Genomic DNA, 19,887 nt, shown 5'->3' on the forward strand with positions numbered 1-19,887 from the left:
AATCATTCTGTTACTCAGTGAGGACAAATGCATAGCATGGTGTAGTAAAGAGGATGTGAGGTTGGGATTTTTGTTATTGTTTTAAATGACTAACTAGCTGTCTTTGTTGGCTGTGTGTAGATACTGCAGCAGAAGTGGACCTGAAGGAGTTGAATGAGGAGGATGGGAAGGGCTCGGTGGATCATCTCAGAGAGAGCTCTGTATGCATACGGGGTAGTGAGGACAAAAGGAGAAAGACGTTAATGGGAGAAACAGACAAATTGGGGTATTGAAGCTGGTTTCAGAATGCCCCTGGCAGCAAGTTGTGGTCTCTAGTGGACTGAGCGCAGGGCTGGGTATTAAGATGCTTGGCTTCTATTTCTGATTCTGCCATTGACTTGGCAAGTCAATTCTCTGTGCCTCATGTACAAGACAGGAATTATGATAGTGCTTGTCCACTTTTCCAGAACACCTTGGGATGTATTGATGAAAAATATGGTTAGTGGGAGTAAATTAATACTCCATAAGGTGGTATTGATCTCTGAACCGAGATAAACAATCCAAGGGAATGGGAAATTAGATTGTGTGAGCAGTACGTCCCAGTTCAGATCTTTGATTGAAAAGAGAATTTGAGAAGGCTATTCCAATAGAACAGCTGATAGAAATACAATGCAATCTCATTTAAGAAGTGTCTTATCATATAGACATCTCAAGAAACTCTGTAATATCCATGTCCCTGGAAATTAGCTTCTGGTAAAGGCATCAAACAATGTAAAATACTGGAGGTGTAGGATGCATTTTCAAATCATTATGCCTAGTTTTAGCAACTCTGCTGCCAATCAGATCAGTGGGCAGCACATGTTATGTTCTGAAAATGTAACCACTGCTGTCAGCTACCTCTTTATAGACTTTTTTAATTGGAGCTTTCTCCAACCTTGAAAATGTGATTTTTGCCCCTTGCCATCTTTATTACTTTGCAGACTGGTCTCTAGTTCCTCAGTCTCCATGCAGCATAAGATGAAATTACTCATGGGTTGCTTGTTTGTATTTTAAAGTGTAGCTGATGAAATAGTTGAGTGAGTATAATCAATCCCTAGCATCTAAGGGGCCATATTCTGCCTCCCCACTCACACTGAGCAGTACCTTACTCCTTGAGTATTCCCATTGATCGTAATTTGTATGTCTGGCTGACGAACTCTGATTCTGAGTTATCAAATATCTAATGTCACTTGGATTTTAGACCTGTCATTCTTGATTTGGGTCCCAACGTGTCATCAGTGCCCAGACTTTGGTGACTTTGATCTCTTGGGGAATGTGGGCCACGCAGAAGCACGTGTACTCAAATCAGTTAATTCAGAAAATATTTGGTGGTGGTGGGAGGGGAATGCCTCTGTGTTGTATGTCTCTTCCTTTGGAAAGAGTCATGTGGATATGATGAGGTTACTGATCTTTTTGTCTTCAATTACCTTTGATAGATAAAATAGCAGGTGCAAGCAGAAATATCCCTGTTACAATACAGTACAGTTATAGGAGCAGAGAGGAGAGACTATCTGCACCAGAGTCCTTTGAGCAGCTGGGATTTTATGGAATTGGCATATTGTTTAATGTAATGGCCAATTTCATACAAATCTTTCTCTTCACTCATTCCTCTCAGCCTCTGGAGAGTACTTAAAGTCAATTATTGGAATGTAATACCACTGACAAGAATACAGCTGTTTTTGCTTCACAAAATTTCCAGCAGTCTTGCTTAAAACAGCAAAAAAAATAAGGCCATCCAGAACAGAAGCATTCTCCCCAATGATATTTTGCTTTCTTAAAATGTATATTCCTGAATATCCTTTTGCTGCTATAAAACAATCTGGGTGCAGCCTGCCTCTAAACATCATTTGTAATGAGATCTATGTATTTGTTGCATCAAATTCTTCTGTGTTAGTTAAAAATAAAATCTAAACTCAGGTCACTTAGATACAGTTTTCCTGGAAAGAATAAACCAGGGCAGAAGGAGTTAAGAGGCTGAGTTTTCCAACAACTATTAATATCTAAGGAATCACATTCAATATGTCTATCATTTATATTTAAGAATTTCCTACTTGGATTTAGAGATTCACTTTTCAAAGGAAATTTTCCCAAACGCCGTGCTGGTACAATTGAGGATGTTAAAGACAAATTATCTTCAATGAGAGTCTAGAAGCCTTCATGTCAAGTTACAGATGGAACAGTTCTCTGCTCATCTGGTGACCAAAAGCTAAATATTAAAGTTTTAAGGGGATCAGCAGTTTGAGAGGGGAGAAATATATTTGCTCCCTATGTTTGAGAGTGTTAATGAGTTCCAGTCTGCCATGTAAAGTCAGCCCAGACAACCCAGTACTGGGTCCCTATTAATAAATGCAATAGTAATCTATGATTTCCGGAGAGTTATCACCCTTGTATCCAGTCTGATGGTCACATGTCCTCAACTGCAGTGCTGACTAGGAGCTGATCAGCTTTATTGGCCCACTGAAGTAGTATCCACATAATGAATGGTGGAAAAACTGTGGCTGCAGAGGGAGGGAGGAGGGGCAGACCAGAGTGAAAACTCTTTTCTGTAGAAGACTGTGGATGGGTGATACAGTGACTGGCAGGATCCAGGTGGAAGAAGGACTGTGGCTGGTGGAGAAAAAAGAGAAAAGAGTATATTGAAGGGGCAAGACAGAGTGAGCAGTCTTTACACTTCCCCTTCCAAAACTCTGTTATGCATGGTTATCCCACACATCTTGGTTTTCATCTTGTTAGGTTTGTTCGCCATAGGCTAGAAGGCCCCTTGTAGAAAACGTTTTTATTCTTTGTTTGTTCTTTAGGCTTTGGCCTCTCATTGGTTTTCCACTGGACTAGGAGGGGAGACTGTGGTCAGAAAAAGCAGTTTCTGTTTCTGAAAGCTTTCACCACAGTGTACAGAAATATATATATCACAGTGTTTGTGCAGGGGGAGCAGGGTTTTCAAAAGCCCCATTGTTGGCCTGATGCAGCTCCTGTTGGGAGTCAACACTATGTAGGGTGACCAGATAGAAAGTGTGAAAAATCGGGACAGGAGGTGGGGGATAATAGGAGCCTATGTAAGAAAAAGGTCCAAACATTGGGACTGTCCCTATAAAATAGGGACATCTGGTCACCCTAACACTATGACTTCAGTGGCAGTCAAGTTTAGCCAATGTAGAGCGCTTTTGAAAATTCCCCTCTAAATGCATTTTAGGAAAACAGTATCAGAAATAACAGCTGTGATTGTATTCTCAGGATATAACAAACAATTCTCACCTCCCACAAAGTCACTCCTAGGATACAATCCATACTTTAGATGTACTCACCAGGAGCTGCAAGCTGTGTCAGGGCCAAGCTGTTTAAGTACCACAGGCTGTCACTAGGCTGCCACTTTCAGTTTAAAAAGAACGCACTAGCAGTTTTTACGTTGTTTGCAAACAAAGCAAACGCCAAAAGAGCAAGATTTTTTGAGTCTGTGTTTAAAGATGCTGTCCGTGTCTAGGGGTCCCTGCTTTATTACACACCCTTCCCTGTGGGCTCCTTCACTTGTTTTAATGTTGCTGCTAGGGTCAAGGCGGTTCAGCCACCTTGCTGGTATTTTGTTAGAGATGTGGCAGCCCAAGTAAGGTGCCGGGAAAATTCCATCAGAAATAAAAAGTGAAAAGCTAAAGATACTCACTAGATAGGAAAAATTCCAGTCACCTGATCACATCTCTCATGTGGATTGTACTGGGCCTGATTCTGTCCCTTAATTCAGAAGAAAAGCAGTGATTAGTACAGTACATGAGCAGTGCAGTAGTAAATAGCACACTATCCAAGCTGGCATTAGCTAGTGAAGCTTGAAAGAATTAATTGGTTCTGTATGCACCTTTCACTTGCTGAGTCAATGGCTGTCCCTGTCTATCTAGGTCACTACTGAATTGCTTAGCCGTATAATGTAATGACATTTACACTGGCATCTTCATGGTACTAATGAAGAAAAAGCCCCCAAAATCATAAGCAGATTTTAGTTTTCACAAGCGTTCTTTGGCCATCTTTCCTTTGACTTTATCGTCCATAATTTAGGGGAGATATTAATTGCAATGATAGCAGAATGGGTTGGCATGTATAGTGATGTAGGACGCAGTATTTTAGGTATCTTTGGTGAAGAACAGGGCCTCTGCTGTGATATAAAAATCCAACAGAAGTAACTGTATAGATAGTTAGATACTTAGGGTCCGTCTGCACTACGGGTTTATTCCGATTTTACGTAAACCGGTTTTGTAAAACAGATTGTATAAAGTTGAGTGCATGCGGCCACACTAAGCACATTAATTCAGTGGTGTGCGTCCATGGTCCGAGACTAGCATTGATTTCTGGAGCGTTGCACTGTGGGTAGCTATTCTGTAGCTATCCCATAGTTCCCGCAGTCTCCCCCGCCCCTTGGAATTCTGGGTTGAGATCCCAGTGCCTGATGGGGCAAAAATCATTGTCGCGGGTGGTTCTGAGTAAATGTCGTCACTCATTCCTTCCTCCGGGAAAACAACAGCAGACAATCATTTTGCACCCTTTTTCCCTGGATTGCCCTGGCAGACGCCATAGCACGGCAAGCATGGAGCCCATTCAGCTTTTTTTTTTACTGTCACCGTATATGTACTGGATGCCGCTAACAGAGGCGTTACTGCAGCTCTACACAGCAGCGTTCATTTGCTTTTGCATGATAGCAGAGACGGTTATCAGTCGTTCTGTACCGTCTGCTGCCATTGTAAATTGGCAGTAAGATGACGGTTATCTGTCGTTCTGTACTGTCTGCTGCTATCATGGGTGCCCCTGGCTGAGATCGGCCGGGGGCGCAAAGGCAAAACTGGGAATGACTCCCTAAGTCAATCCCTCCTTTATGGTTTCTAAAAATAGAGTCAGTCCTGCCTAGAATATGGGGCAAGTGTACTAGAGAACCAGTGTATCAGAGAGCACAGCTGCTCCATGTCAGATCCCGCAGAAATGATGAGCTACATGCCATTCTAGGGGGGTGCCCCTGCAACAACCCCACCCGTTGCTTCCCTCGTCTCCCCAACCTTCCTGGGCTACCGTGGCAGTGTCCCCCCCCCCATTTGTGTCATGAAGTTATAAACAATGCAGGAATAAGAAACAGTGACTTGTTAGTGAGATAAAATCAGGGGGAGGCAGCCTCCCAGTGCTATGACAGTCCAGGCAGGACATTAAGCGGTGCGGGGGAGAGGAGCCCAGCATGCCGCTGCTATGATAGTCCAGGCAGTACAGAATCTTTTCTTTACACAGGAAAGGGAGGGGGCTGATGGAGCTCAGCCACCAGTTGCTATGATGAGGACGGTTACCAGCCGTTCTGTACCATCTACTGGGAATGACCGGGAATCATTCCTATTTTTACCCAGGTGCCCCCGGCCAGCCTCACCTGAGGCCAGCCAGGATCACTCACGGGCTCATGACAAGGACAGCTAACAGTCCTACTGCACCATCTGCCACCAGGGAGGGGAGAGGAGTGGATACTGCTCTTCACTGCCGCAGCATCGCGTCTACCAGCAGCATTCAGTAGACATAGGGTGACATTGAAAGATGTCAAGAAACGATTTCTTTCCCTTTTCTTTCACGTGGGTGGGGAGGGAGTAAATTGTCGAGCTATACCCTGAACCATGCCAGTCAATGTGTTTGAACCTACAGGCATTGGGAGCTCAGCCAAGAATGTAAATATTTTTCGGAGGCTGCTGTGGACTGTGGGATAGCTGGAGTCCTCAGTACCCCCTCCCTCCCTCCATGAGCATCCATTTGATTCTTTGGCTTTCCATTACGCTTGTCACACAGCACTGTGTAGCCTGGAGACTTTTTTCAAACGCTTTGGCATTTCATCTTCTGTAACGGAGCTCTGATAGAACAGATTTGTCTCCCCATACAGCGATCTGATCCAGTATCTCCTGTACGGTCCATGCTGGAGCTCTTTTTGGATTTGGGACTGCATCGCCACCCGTGCTGATCAGAGCTCCACGCTGGGCAAACAGGAAATGAAATTCAAAAGTTTGCGGGGCTTTTCCTATCTACCTGGCCACTGCATCCGAGTTCAGATTGTTGTCCAGAGCGGTCACAGTGGTGCACTGTGGGATACTGCCCGGAGACCAATACTGTCAATTTGCGGCCACACTAACCCTAATCCGATATGGTAATACCGATTTTAGCGCTACTCCTCTCGTTGGGGAGGAGTACAGAAACTGATTTAAAGAGCCCTTTATATCGATATAAAGGGCCTCGTAGTGTGGACGGGTACAGCGTTAAATCGGTTTAACGCTGCTAAAATCGGTTTAAACGCGTAGTGTAGACCAGGCCTAAGATAGCTCCCCTCTTTAGGTATATAGCTTCTGCTGTAATAACTCACTGAAAGAATGTGGCTTCTGTGGATGTTTCTGCTTGAAATATCCTAAATTGGTTCTAGAAAATTCCTTAATCTCTGAAAGGCCAAGTTCAGAAAAGTTTCCTTTTTCTTTCAGAAGCAGCTCTTTGTTTGGTTTTATACAGCAGGCTACTCACCTTTGAGAGGTTTCAGAGTAGAAGCCGTGTTAGTCTGTATCTGCAAAAAGAACAGGAGTGGCCGTTTTCATTACCCCTAAACAATTCTTTTTCTCTCTTGCTGATAATAGCTCACCTTAACTGATCACTGTCCTTACAGTGTGTATGGTAACATCCATTGTTTCATGTTCTCTGTGTATATATATCTTCCTATTGTATTTTCCACTACATGCATCCGAAGAAGTGGGCTGTAGCCCACGAAAGCTTATGCTCAGGTAAATTTGTACCACAAGTACTCCTGTTCTTTTCACCTTTGAGAGATTGCTAGATCCTCAACTTGTGGGAATCTACGTAGCTCTATTGCAGTATATATCAGTCAAGAATCTGGCCCACAATCAACATAAATATCACTAGCTTCTTATAACTACACGATAGAATAGTTACTCACAGCGGCCACTCCACAGAAGCCTTTTTTTTAGCTGTGAAATAGTTTCACTATTTAAAGGTAAAGAAAGTGGCATTACATTAAAAATAATTTATAAAGTGAAAGAGGCTGAGATTGATGTTCTCACACTGTCTTCCTTTTACTTTTTTAATCTCATGTAACTCTGCCATTGAAGTCAGTGGAGTCACTCTACTTTTCCTGATGGAGAGCAGAATTAAGCCCAGTCCTCCAAGTTTGCACATTCAACCCATGTCATTTCTGAATCTGTTTCTATTTATTTTCCTATCTCCTTGCCCTGCTTTTCCCTGGCATTTACAAGTGGATTCCAACATATTGCCACATGAACTTTTCCCTGTGACATGAAATACAGGCAAATTTTCTGTCTGCACATAAACAACTTTTTGAGCAAAACAATTAAAATTTGCTTTCACTCTTGGTGTCAAAACCTGAATGTAAAAGCCTTATTTTTCTGGGTTAAACTGGGGCGTCTTCCAAAGGAATCCACAGACAATTTTTTTCAGGCACTGGCTGAGGCTTAAGAGCAAACCATATGACACTAGGTTTGTTTACTGTCCAAAGGGAATGAAAGGGAAATCAAACATTCTTCATATCAGTGGGTAGTAGTCTGCAAACAAGGTAGTCCACATCACCATGTCTAAGGTCAATCTCTGTGTATATAAGCTAAGTATTGTTTTCCCTGGCAGCTCCTGCTTGGTATTTCTTCTTCCATTAAACTGATCTGCAGTGTGATGTGTTATAATATTAGGCAGTCTCTGAGCCAGTTTCACAGGGATAGGGGGCAAAGTTCATTGCATGAAAACTGTGTGAAAGGATACAGTAGGTGCTTGTACCAAGTTTCACGTCGCTAGGGCTTGGAGAAAAATGGAGCAATGACATTAGAGGGCATGGAAATGCAAGGCAACAATAAAGAAGTGAGGAAATTGCTGGCATTTGCCAATCTGAAGAGATTAAATTATCATGAATGTCAGTGTGTTTTGTTGTGTGTGTGTGTGTCCTTAGCAAACTATTAGATGTAAACAAACTGAGAAAAGGTGTTTTCATTTTAGAGTTATCTGTGCACTTAATCACTTTTTCGCCACATACTTGAAGGCCACTGATTGACGGTGATAATTGCATGTTTGAATATCAGAGGAGCCTTTTCATCAGAATCTTTTGGTTGGCTAGAGGAACTAAATGTATTTTCTCTGGTAGCGAATTATTAAGTACTGTATAGTCCACTTTAAATAGGAGTTGAACTGCATAATCACAGTAAAACTTAAATGTTTGCTGCCATCTTTTGATCAATGTAGATATGACACTAAAAAGACAGCATAGCCATATAGATCCCAGGATATTAGAGAGAGAAGGTGGGTGAGGTAATATCTTGGACTGGACCAACTTCTGTTGGTGAGAGAAAGAAGCTTTTGAACTAACACAGAGCTCTTCTTCAGGTCCTGACATGTGTAGCTTGAAAGCTTGTCTTTCTCACCAACAGAAGTTGGTCCAATAAAAGATATTACCTCACCCACCTTGTCTCACTCAAAGGAAAGTAAGGCTCCAATTTACAGTAATTTGGCCTTTTTGCACACAACTCTCATTTGCTCACAAAATATGTGAAACACAGTTTTTATGCCAGAAATTGCTTTTGTTTCAATCCATCCAGCAACGTTTCCATGTGCACAGACATTGTCTGTCTCAAAGACTGTTTTTACAGCTTTAACTTCCATTAGAACATAAGAACGGCCTTACTGGGTCAGACCAAAGTCCATCTAGCCCAGTATCCTGTCTTCCGACAGTGGCCAATGCCAGGTGCCTGAGAGGGAATGAACAGAACAGGTAATCATCAAGTGATCCATCCCCTGTCCTGTTTTGTTTTGTTTTTTAAATGCATAATCAATGAGAACTGTGGGGGAAAGGGTTATAATTTCCGAAATCAAAAGAAATGACTGATGTGTTTGCATTCAGCTATGGCATCAGAGCAGGAGTACAAGAACTTAGAACAAATGTTTTTATTTCAGTAACTGAGGTTTTAGATTTTTTCTAGTAAATGTGACTTTGTTTTATAAATTTTTTTAAATGGAATTTTAGTAAATGTTTGGGTTTTTACATATTTTAGTAAAGAAAGAATAAGGATTGTTGTTTTCAGTTACTCTGACCTTCCAAATGAGATGGTGTGCTGTTAATTTGGACTGCTTGTAAAACCAATCCTAGCTGTTGTTATATATAACTGGTAATCACACTGATGTTTTCAGATTGCTTTTTTAACATAACAGCTAATCTGGGATTTAGTCCCACCGTTCATTTGCAGATAAAACTCCCACTGCAAAACTGGACCTAATCCTGTGAGGAGTTTGGCATCCTCTATCCCCATTGAAATCAGTAGCAATTAACTGCTCCCATAACACATTTGCCACTTGAGAGGATTAGGCTCCATGTTTGTGTAAGAGATTCTATGAGAATTCCTTTGAAGTACTAGTTTCATAGGGCCAGGTTTTTAGCAGGTATAAATCACAAAAGCATTGTTGATTTCAGTAGAACTACATGGGTTTACAACAGTTGAGAATCTGGCCCAAAGAATTTATTTCCTCCACAAAATCAATCACATGGCAGCAATAAGCTTTGGTGGATGGGTGGGTTGGTTGGTTGGTTTGTTGGCTTTGATGGGTGTTGTTTGTTACCAAAGAGATTATGAAAACTTTCGCTGCTCTATTTGTTTGGGGAAAAACAGTCAAGTGACTTTCACACCATTGTTCCTACTGCAATAACCAAGCAACTTGTAACTTTATTGGTTGTTATTTGTTCTTTTTGTTTTAGGTGAAGCTTCCTTTTCCTGTAGATCAAATCACAGATCTTCCACGGAATGATTTCCAGATGATGATAAAGATGCACAAGTTAACCTCAGAACAGTTAGAGTTCATCCATGATGTTCGCCGGCGCAGTAAGAACCGGATTGCAGCTCAGCGCTGCCGCAAAAGAAAACTGGACTGTATTCAGAATTTAGAATGTGAAATCCGCAAATTGGTGAGTTACTTGTTGTAGCCTCAATTAAATATGATAATGGGACTATCAGTTAAATGATGGACAAATATTCAAAACAATCCCAGTGCAGTTTTTAGTTAATTTAAGTTCAATGAGGTAAATCTCAATAACCAATTTACTTTTATTTCACAAAGGCAGATAGCTGAGTGGGGTTTTTTGTTGTTGTTTTGGTTTTGAATCAAAGCAGTTACACTTCACCCAGATTTATGCTTTCATGTGTATATCAGTAGTTATGTCAATCAAAAAATACCTTATGATAATCTCAAGGGAATGCAGTGCATAATGGGAGAGAGTATGTTCTTAATTTTATTTAATTTCAGTACACAAATTAATTTTTCAGTGATACTTGATTTAGAGTGTCAAGCACTGGAGTACCATCTGAAGTACCAGAGTCTCGCTGCCTCAAGCCAACCCTCTCTATGGCCTTGTACAAGTCACTTAATTTTTCTGCCTCAGTTTTCCTATTTGTGAAATTATAATTTTAACATCCTCACACAAGTGCTGTGGAGTGTAACAAGACAAGTGGGGAGGGATAGCTCAGTGGTTTGCACCTTGGCCTGCTGAACAGAGGGTTGTGAGTTCAGTTCTCAAGGGGGCCATTTGGGGATCAGGGGGAAAACATCTATCTGGGGATTGGTCCTGCTTTGAGGTAGGGGATTAGACTAGATGACCTCCTGAGGTCCCTTCCAACCCTGATATTCTATGAAACATGCAGTGTTTGTAGGCCATGATTATTATTACTATGATGGAGTGGAGCACTCAAGTGTATGGAATAATCTCCATGGTGAGATTATTTTCTTGCATTTAGTGCAGGGCTGTTCTTATTTTTTTCCTGAATATTTCAGCTCACCACAAATTATTTTCAACTTCTTAACTCTAGCAGGTAGCTTGAAAATATAGCAAAGAAAAGCCTTGAGACAAGGAATCTAAATATCCAAAGAAATGAGAGCTAGCCAGCAATAACCTTAGAAAATCTCTGAAACCAAAGTAATATAGTCCCAAACTCACTTCCAGAGTTCCATTTCATGGCTATTACCTGAGTAGAAAACCTCGTCTTTTGATCGCAATAGCACTGGTCTGAAAGATGACTTTAAAAAGCATCCTCTGTTCTAACACTGCTACCTTTTTCCATGATACATTCCATGATATTTTTTGCAATACAGAATACATTAAAAGAACTAAATGAAGCACAAAAGTTAGGAAATGCCAAAATTAAGGTAGCTCATGCAACCTTAACTCTGCCCTTTTGCATATACACATTGTAAGACAGCGTTCAATTTCAGGATCACATACTAATTTTTGCATAAGAAAACCAATAGCAAAACTCTCATTGACTTAAAGGCTTAAGGCCTTTATCTGAAATTCATTTGTCACACTGTGTACCCCCAGGTGACCAGTAAGTCCCCATTTCTTCATGTATTGCTTTATTTTTTATTAAGGATGGAATTTTTGTCATTGTCCTTTTTTCCCAGACCTCGGCAAGGATGGGCAATGTGTGAAATGCTATTCCCTGCTCACAGACCCATCCATCCACCCACTTGCATTCTCCCTTGTCTGTACACACATAATATACATTTTCTTACATAATTTATTCATCTCAAGATGCATTTGGGCATCTGTTTGTTTTTATGTTTTCTTGCTGGATTTATCAATATTTTGGCAGGTGGTGTTTTTTCATGTAAACTGTTCTTTGTCTCTCTCCCATTCTCATGGCTGCATGGAAACAATATGATTCCGATGATGGGTCTGAAGCTGACATAACAAATTGATGCCCATTGTCGTCTTGCAGCTAACTTTCATACATGCACTTTTTTAAACAATCAAGAGCATCTTCAATATATAGCATGAATTACTGGGTAAAATTCAATGCCCTGTTTAATGGAGGCAGTCAGATGATCATAATGGTCCTTTCTGGTCTGAAAAATCTGCTTTTTTTTATTTGTGTAATTTTAGGCCTTTTCTTTACATTTTTGCAGCTTTTTGCATTTTTGTCAGCATTTTTCATTAGCTAAATCCTCTGGTCTCCTTTAGGGCGTGTGTGTGCACATCTATGTGCCTGCACACTCAGTCTATCTACTCAGCCTTACCAATTGTCAAAAATGTATCACCCTGATTCACCACTCTCTCCACTGAACACAGAGTTCAGTCCCAAGCCTTTGTCCTGATTTTCATAGCTCTGCATGAAACTGGTCCTGGCTACTTGAGACTGTCTCTCTAGTCCTAGCTACAGCCACTCAGAAGAGCTTTGTTCCACTGGAATAATGAAACTGTTGTCTAATGAGAAGAGACTTGTGAAGACAGGAGACAGCCTCTAGAACTCGCGTCCAAACAAAAGAACAATGATCATTAACTTTGCTGCACTCAGAGCAAATTATGAAACCCAACCAGGGTGACCAGATGTCCCGAATTTGTAGGGACAGTCCCAATATTTGGGGCTTTTTCTCATGTAGGTGCCTATTACCCCCCATCCCTGTCCCAATTTTTCAGACTTTCTCTCTGGTCACCTTAAACCCAGCTATTCTTATTCTTGCTTACACCTCAATATTTTTCTCTGTTAATTAAAAAACAAAGCAAACCTGTAAGTCTGTCCTTGCCAGCAGCGAAAGGAGAGAGAGCTCACTGGTGTGTTTACTTGTGGGACACATTCTAGTATGATGGGTGCCAATATAAGACCCTAAGTGGAAGGATCTTAGGTAAATAATGCAGAGGTCAAGTGTGATCACAGTCCAGTAGTTCCTAATGGCTAATGTTGAATTGCTAATCTAGTTCACACATAATGAAATTCACTTGTGGTGCATGAGGGCAGCGTGAGACCTTCTGCATCACATGAGGCTCACTTAAAAGATTTGCCTGAGAGAGCACAGGGTACCCCCGTTTGCTACAATTTCCATGGGAGTCACACGTGCCAGCTGCACGCAGGTGGGAACAGAAGGCCACAAAAGGAGCAGGCTCTGGCAGGGATCACGGGATCACTTTTACATTCGAGCCTGTGGTCCCAACAACCCATCCAATTCGTGAAGAAGGGCTGTAGTTATTTGTAGGTTGGACTGTAAACCACAGAGTGGAATGCAGAGTTGTCCCATGGACTGATCTTGGGTTTTAGCGTGAATTTTATTTCCCCAACCCTTCCTCACTCTATCTGCTTAGAACCCAATTTCTCTGACTTTATGCAGATAGTGGATTTCTCTCAAAGAAAATAGTTCTGTTCCAAAAGTGTGTGTCACATGACCATAGTCTGATTGAGGAAAACAAAGGCCTTCCAAGAATTAGCGGTTTTATTCTCTTCAAACCAAACATCTTGCACATAGTAGCATGCAAGCAACAAGTCCATGCAGAGCAGGTGGAAGACGAAGTATTGCATGTGTCTGTGACTTATCCTATGCCATACAAAATCAGAATGTTGTCTGTAATTTTACTGAGTGGATAAAGCAACATATAAAACTGGAATAGAGGCTTAACTGCAGTAAGTGGCCTTTTATGAAGCTAAAGATGCCTTCTTTCTTTTTCAGGTGTGTGAGAAAGAGAAATTACTGTCTGAAAGGAACCAGCTGAAAGCATGCATGGGAGAATTGTTAGATAACTTCTCATGTCTTTCCCAAGAAGTGTGTAGGGATATACAGAGCCCTGAACAGATCCAAGCCCTGCACCGATATTGCCCTGTTCTCAGGCCTATGGATCTACCAACAGCCACTAATATCAACCCTTCACCAGCTGGAGTAGAGCAAAACCTAGTGACATCTCAGTGTGTTGGGGAAGGCATGCAGTGCTGCTCAGAGCAAGACTCTGTGCAACTAGGAGCTCACTGGCTACCTAACAATGTCTCAGAAAATTGTACAGACGGAAGAGGGCTTGATGGAGCTGCCCAAGGTACTTACTCAGAAAGAGAGCTCCCTCTAGAACAGAGTAGCCAAACAGTGACAGTAGACTTCTGTCAGGAAATGACTGATAAATGTACAACAGATGAGCAGCCTAGGAAAGATTACACCTAGTGACTTGTAACCTTACATTACACCTGGTCAGGTGTTCTTCAGTCAGCCAGTGGCAGTATTCATTTGTTGTCTAGAAGAACGTATTTGGTGCACACTACAGTGGTCTTAGCAGCAATACTGTTTTTAAGTATTCCCTCCTCTCTACAGGCAGGAGTTACCTTCACAATGGTGCTATCCCTTGCTCAGGCAGGGAATTAAACAGTGGCAACACTGTCTGTTTTTGTATGTTAGTTTCAATCTTAACAGGGATGGACATAACACCTCTGAGGACCCAACTGCAGCTTTTTTCTCAGTGACCCATGTCACAAAACCCTAACTCAGGAATTTCCTCTGAATGTTCAATTTTTCATTGAAGACAGCTTCTTTACACATCAAAGTTTTATAGCTAAACTGTACATATTATATATAATATATATAAAATATATATCTCCATATGCAAAAGTCCCTGCATGCCTCAGTTTTTCTCATCCTACAACTGGAAACTTTCATTTATATTGTATAAACAAGTTCCAACATTCCTTTTTTGTCTTTAATACTAGAACTAGTTTGGTAACTTGTTACATGATTTTTTTTCTTGGTTCACAGTTCAGCAATATCATTCAGTTTGTACTTATTTATAAAATGTTAATGTTGGAAGCTTATCTGAGATTTTTATTATAGCCAGGTTTTTGGTTTTGGCACAGCCATTTTGTGCCATTTGAGCAATGTGGATTTATTTTATTTTCTTGCAGATACTGTACAGTCATGGTCAACTTTGCCACTTGCACTGAGTTTCTGGTCAAACCTCTTTTCATAATGAAGTTGTGACTTCAGTATAACTTGAGTGTACTGTATTCCTTGCTTTATAGTTGAAAGAAAATTATAAAGTTTTAGCTAATAGAAAAAACACTCAGGAGATGATTATGTAGGAAGAACAATCTTGCCAAATACTGAATTCACCATATAATGTGTAAAAGAAAATCTGCTTGAATATTTTTATATTCTTTTTCTTTCCCAAACAAAGTTTAAATGTTGTTAATTATGCTTTTGGACTATATGGTAAGATGTATTTTGCTCTTTAATAAAATATAAAAAGTGGACCAGTCAAGCATATGTTCCTAAATTGGGGTCCAAGGTCCTCAAAGCCCATTGAAGTAAATGGAAACACACCCATCAACTTCAGTGGGTTTTGGATCAGACCCCTAATCTGCATCCTTTCCCAGGCAAGTAGTTGCTACTCAGACGTATAGTCCAGTGGTTCTCAACCTACTTACCATTGTGGGTCACATATGCAGCTCTCTGTGTTATGTGAGGCACATCCACACAATATATATACTACCTGTGTGGCCCTGAGGATGTTACATGGGCCTCAGCTGTATGCTGATTGGACCACAAGCAGGCCGCCGGTTGAGAACCACTGGTATAGTCCCATTGGTCCTGATTTTGATCTCCCACCAGTTTTACCTGGGTGTTAACTCCATTTACTTCAGTGGGCTTATTCTTGATTCTCACTGGTGTGAGATCAGAATCAGGCCTATTGAAATCTGACTAGTCATGTAGGAAAGAATTGCAAGATCAGGCCCATAACTGAGACTTGCAGATGTTTGCTTACAGAAGTCAAGTGAACGCTGTATCCCCTAAGGAGCAAAACATTACCTGATTTGGTTGCTTACCCTTTGAAGTGTTGTGTTATAGAATCCTCTTATTCTACAGCATTGCCATCAGCACAAGTCAACTTCTAAAAGAGTGCTATCTCACAGGAGACTGCTCAGAGAATTGGCTTAGTTGTAACTGTATTGAATTGATCTTAAGTGATCCGGTGAAACAGGTAATCAGTGAATTATGTTAGGATAGCATGGGACAGCAGCTTTCCAAGCATAACATCTATGTACAGCATAGATAGAAAAATGTCCTCCTAACATTTTTATTATGAATTAGTAGTAGTAGTATCAGTATTAGTATTATTATAAGTGTATTGAATTTTATTTTGTGAGTCTTTGCTCTATCTGCGCCAGGGTGTGTGGCTAGTACTGAGGCTTTATCCTGGACAACACCACCCATGCTCTACACAGATTGACATTGTTCACTCTTGCTGCAAAATTGACCAGCTGGGCACACCTGTTTGAAAAAGCAGCTTTTCACAAGCACTAAGTGACAATAGGTTCTGTTGTGCTAATGTTTACACTATGGGTGTGTCCTGGTGCTCTTTTGAGGCACTCAGTAAATCAGCATCTTTTACTGGAGGAGGAATCAGCTCCCTCTCTCCTCTATTTTTGTGTTTTGAGATTGTGCTCATGGGCCATCACGGACTTGCCAGTCTTGCTTCTGCTCTCTTCTCCCAAACGACGGTAGCCTAGCTACGGAGGAGGAAATGCATATAGCATGTGCCATGTTTGTTGAAAAATGTTTTTTCTGCATGTACAAAGAAATTAGTATATAATGTAGGATATGTGATTTTTTAAAAAAAAATCATAATTTATGTTTAAGTATTAATCGTTTCTGTGCAAATTCCTTATCTTTAAATGTTCAGAGATATCCAAATGCCACAAATTCCTAATTCACACAGTTGAAGAAGGAGGGGGGAAGTCATCCTTTCTTTTAAAAGATAGAGATCTAAATATATTGGAACACTTCCCACCCCCAGCCATTTTGTGCAGGAAACTGAGCTAGAAGCTCTTTCTGGAGAATTTGATTTTCCTTTGAATTCATTGACATTGCAGAAGAACTCTGTGTTTTGCAGAGATGTCTTGTTTCTGTGAGATTGTAGTGAAAACTAGAGTTTAAATGTGAATCACATTATAGCATCATAGCTATTTTTTGTCAACTGACAGTATTTTAAAGACTGTTGCCTTTTTTTTTAAGTGACCACCTCTATAAATAGATACAATGTTTTATGAGTATAAAACAAAGTTTGAACTAGCTTCCTGACATGAAGATTTACCCTGCTAACGACTCATGTGCAACTGGTACTCTTGACCTCATTCCAACGGTTAAAAACAAACAAACAAAAAAGCCACCCACAGAACATGTGCTGCAGCTCGTGGGATTGACCCAGCTCACTCTGATGCTGGGCCTCCTAATTTTCTTTTTCATGGGAACTGATATTTAAAACCACTGCTCAAATAAGTGTCTCTCTCACTCACTTTTCATGATGTTTGATTTCATTCTTCACCATTAGAAGTGTCATTGCTTCCTTGACGTATATTTACACGTATATGTTTTTGCTCTTCTGAACCATGTGTCTCTCAAAACTGTTATAGGGTTAACTTTAAAGGGAAACAACTAGGAGAATTAGCTCCAGAACTGGACACGAGTTGAAATAAACCATCTGAAGTGAGATATTAAAACAATTGACCAAAAATCCAATTTTAAAAAAAAGTTAACTACAATATTTAGCAAATTAAAAGGGTTGGCCAACCACAATGTTGGCCAAAATGTATCTTTTTAAATAAGGATCATGCAGTTATTCATGAAGAAAGCTGCAGTTTCTGGTCTCTAATGTATTGCTTTGAAATGTTGTGTTAGATAGGGCCGGGTTATCATATTGAATGCTGCACCAATATAGCATGGGTGTGAATTCTTGAGCATCTAGCTTCGTCCAGTCTTCATCTAGTTCTCCTTTTTATTTACCTTTGCTATACTTGTATTGCCAGAAAACCTCATTTCATTTAGGCTTATTATACTTGTGTCAAATGAGTACTACACTATATAATGTATTTGTTTCTCTGCATTATCTGGAGGTGCCTTGGAAGTCATTAAAGTTCATTAAAAGCTGATTCTGGAACAAAGAGGTAGCGGGGGGAAAAGTCAGCCATGTTATGAGGACATCTCAGTATTTATATCACCGACTTCCTAACATACGATGACTCAGGCGTCAGAATTTGATGCTGCAGTATAAAACTATTATTTTATATATTGTATGCGTAATTTATTATATGTCTTTCTAAGGATATATGCTGCTTTTAAGATGCACTATATTTTTGGATCTAATCCTTGTATTTTTCCCCCCCAAGGAAGTAAAAAATGTTGTGTTGCAAAGGCAAACCACAGTGATTAGTACACCAACAGCTACCTCTCTTTAAAAGGGAGAGTGGGAATTAGATAAAGGTAACTTTGTCAATAAAGAATAACTGGCTGCCAGAGAAATGATTAATGCTGATAGTATGGTTGTTAATCCTAACTTCAACACTTTGTCAAGTCTTTATTTTAAAAAACTTATAGAAATATGTATTTGTATAGTTAATTTTTAATATTTAACCTTATGATTGCCAATTAAAGAAAACAAACCTGTATGCTGGAGTTGGCATAATCCTATTAGAGAAAATGTGACCTTTTAAGGAAAACATGATGAAACACTGTAATTCCAGAAGTTAGATCACATCCTCACTGGTGTCATATATTCCATTGCTGTTTATGTTAAAATAGAAATAAATCTGGGATTAGAGAACAGAACTGTAGTGTATTTTAACATAAAACATAGGGAATATTAATCAAGCCTTCACAAGCTTGCATTCTAATCTACTTCAAATCCTCCACAGTTAAGCTGATTGCTCCTCATTTAAATCAAGGTAATCTCTTCATCTCCTTCCAGTTTGAAATATGTTTTGTGATGATTTGTTAGCAGGTTCCATAGTCTACATTTGCATCATTTTAAATGTATATCTTTTAGGTTCTATCTAGAAAAGGTTTAGCTTCAGTAAGAGCAATGGAGTTGATGATGTAGCCAAGAGGATCTGCTGAGTATGGCATGTCTTAATGTTTCTAGTTACACCTTACTTTAGATAAAAATAACACAAAGAATTTTTATTCTGTTGCCTCCTACAACATATGATGTGTATTTTCTCTACACATCAAGGTTGTATTGTAGTTTGGCTCTGCCAAGGCAATCCAAAACTTAGTTATATATGTTAGTGTGTGTGTGTTCACCTGTTTATAATGCATTTATGTAGATTTATAATACTGTTTGGAATATTTCATGACTCAGGCATCAGACTTGATGCTGCAGAATACAATATATGTGTATATACATGTGCATTCAAAAAGTGTGTCTCTATATAAAAAAAATCTATTGTTGGTGGATTGTAGAATAATAAATTATTCTCTTTAGTGTGAAAGATATAATGACATTACTTGCAATGACAAAGTGTACAGTATTTTCCTACACTCCACCAAGATAGGTAGTATTTATATCAATTTTTTTACTGTAATACACATATAATGCTGCCATTGGGCAAATAAAATCCTCTTTTTTGGCAGTGAGGAATCCTTAAAATGTTTTTTTAAGACTGTGACATAATAATTAGCCAAATCAAACAATAGGAAAAATAACAGTTGGGTAAATCCCATTCTTATTCCAGTTTTGTTAACTTTATATGAAATAGCCATTTATGTAGGTGTTATTCACCCACATGATTAAAACACGCACACACATGCAATGCAGAAATTTTCACTTTGGGCTGATTAAGGGCATACAGAAAATAACTGACTCTGAAAAAGTGGATAAGACAGAATTGTCAGTATTTGATTTTGTCCGCTTCTTAGAACTGGAGATGGCTCCAAAATCAAATGGGGATGCTTGGATCCACAGACTTTTGGGAGAGTCCAGAATCTGAACTCTGGGTTTCGCAGCTGGACCCATCTCTATAACAGGGGCAAGCCAACAACCCTAAAGTTTATGGTGTGATGGGGGAGTGATTTCATTATCTGGATTGTTCGCTCTTGGACCCATCATACTTGGAACACTGCATTTTCCTGAGACAATGTTACCCTGAATTTGTACTATAACTGAGAGAATTGTACATGTGTAGATACTGTACTCGCTACTCATGCTCTGACCGAAAGTATTTGGATCCTTCAGACTAGCAGAAATTATATTAAAGACTTTGGTGATCTTTGATGCTTGTTATTTGCTATTAATTTCAAGCATCA

General features: G+C 39.9%; 1 protein-coding gene across 6 annotated transcripts in view; it reads left to right on the forward strand.

Annotated features, from left to right (window-relative positions):
- Window positions 1-15,090, forward strand: part of BACH2 (BTB domain and CNC homolog 2) — a 258,650-nt gene extending 243,560 nt beyond the window's left edge. For all 6 annotated transcript variants that reach the window (XM_050949246.1, XM_050949247.1, XM_050949250.1 and 3 more), the window contains 2 exons: window positions 9,767-9,973; window positions 13,501-15,090. In XM_050949246.1, the coding sequence (XP_050805203.1) occupies window positions 9,767-9,973; window positions 13,501-13,980 (687 nt within the window). In that variant the 3' untranslated portion in view covers window positions 13,981-15,090. The remainder of the gene's footprint in view (window positions 1-9,766; window positions 9,974-13,500) is intronic.
- The last annotated feature ends 4,797 nt before the right edge of the window (window positions 15,091-19,887 follow it).

Source organism: Gopherus flavomarginatus, chromosome 4 (genome assembly GCF_025201925.1).
Source record: "Gopherus flavomarginatus isolate rGopFla2 chromosome 4, rGopFla2.mat.asm, whole genome shotgun sequence".
In the NCBI taxonomy this organism is placed as follows: domain Eukaryota; kingdom Metazoa; phylum Chordata; order Testudines; family Testudinidae; genus Gopherus; species Gopherus flavomarginatus.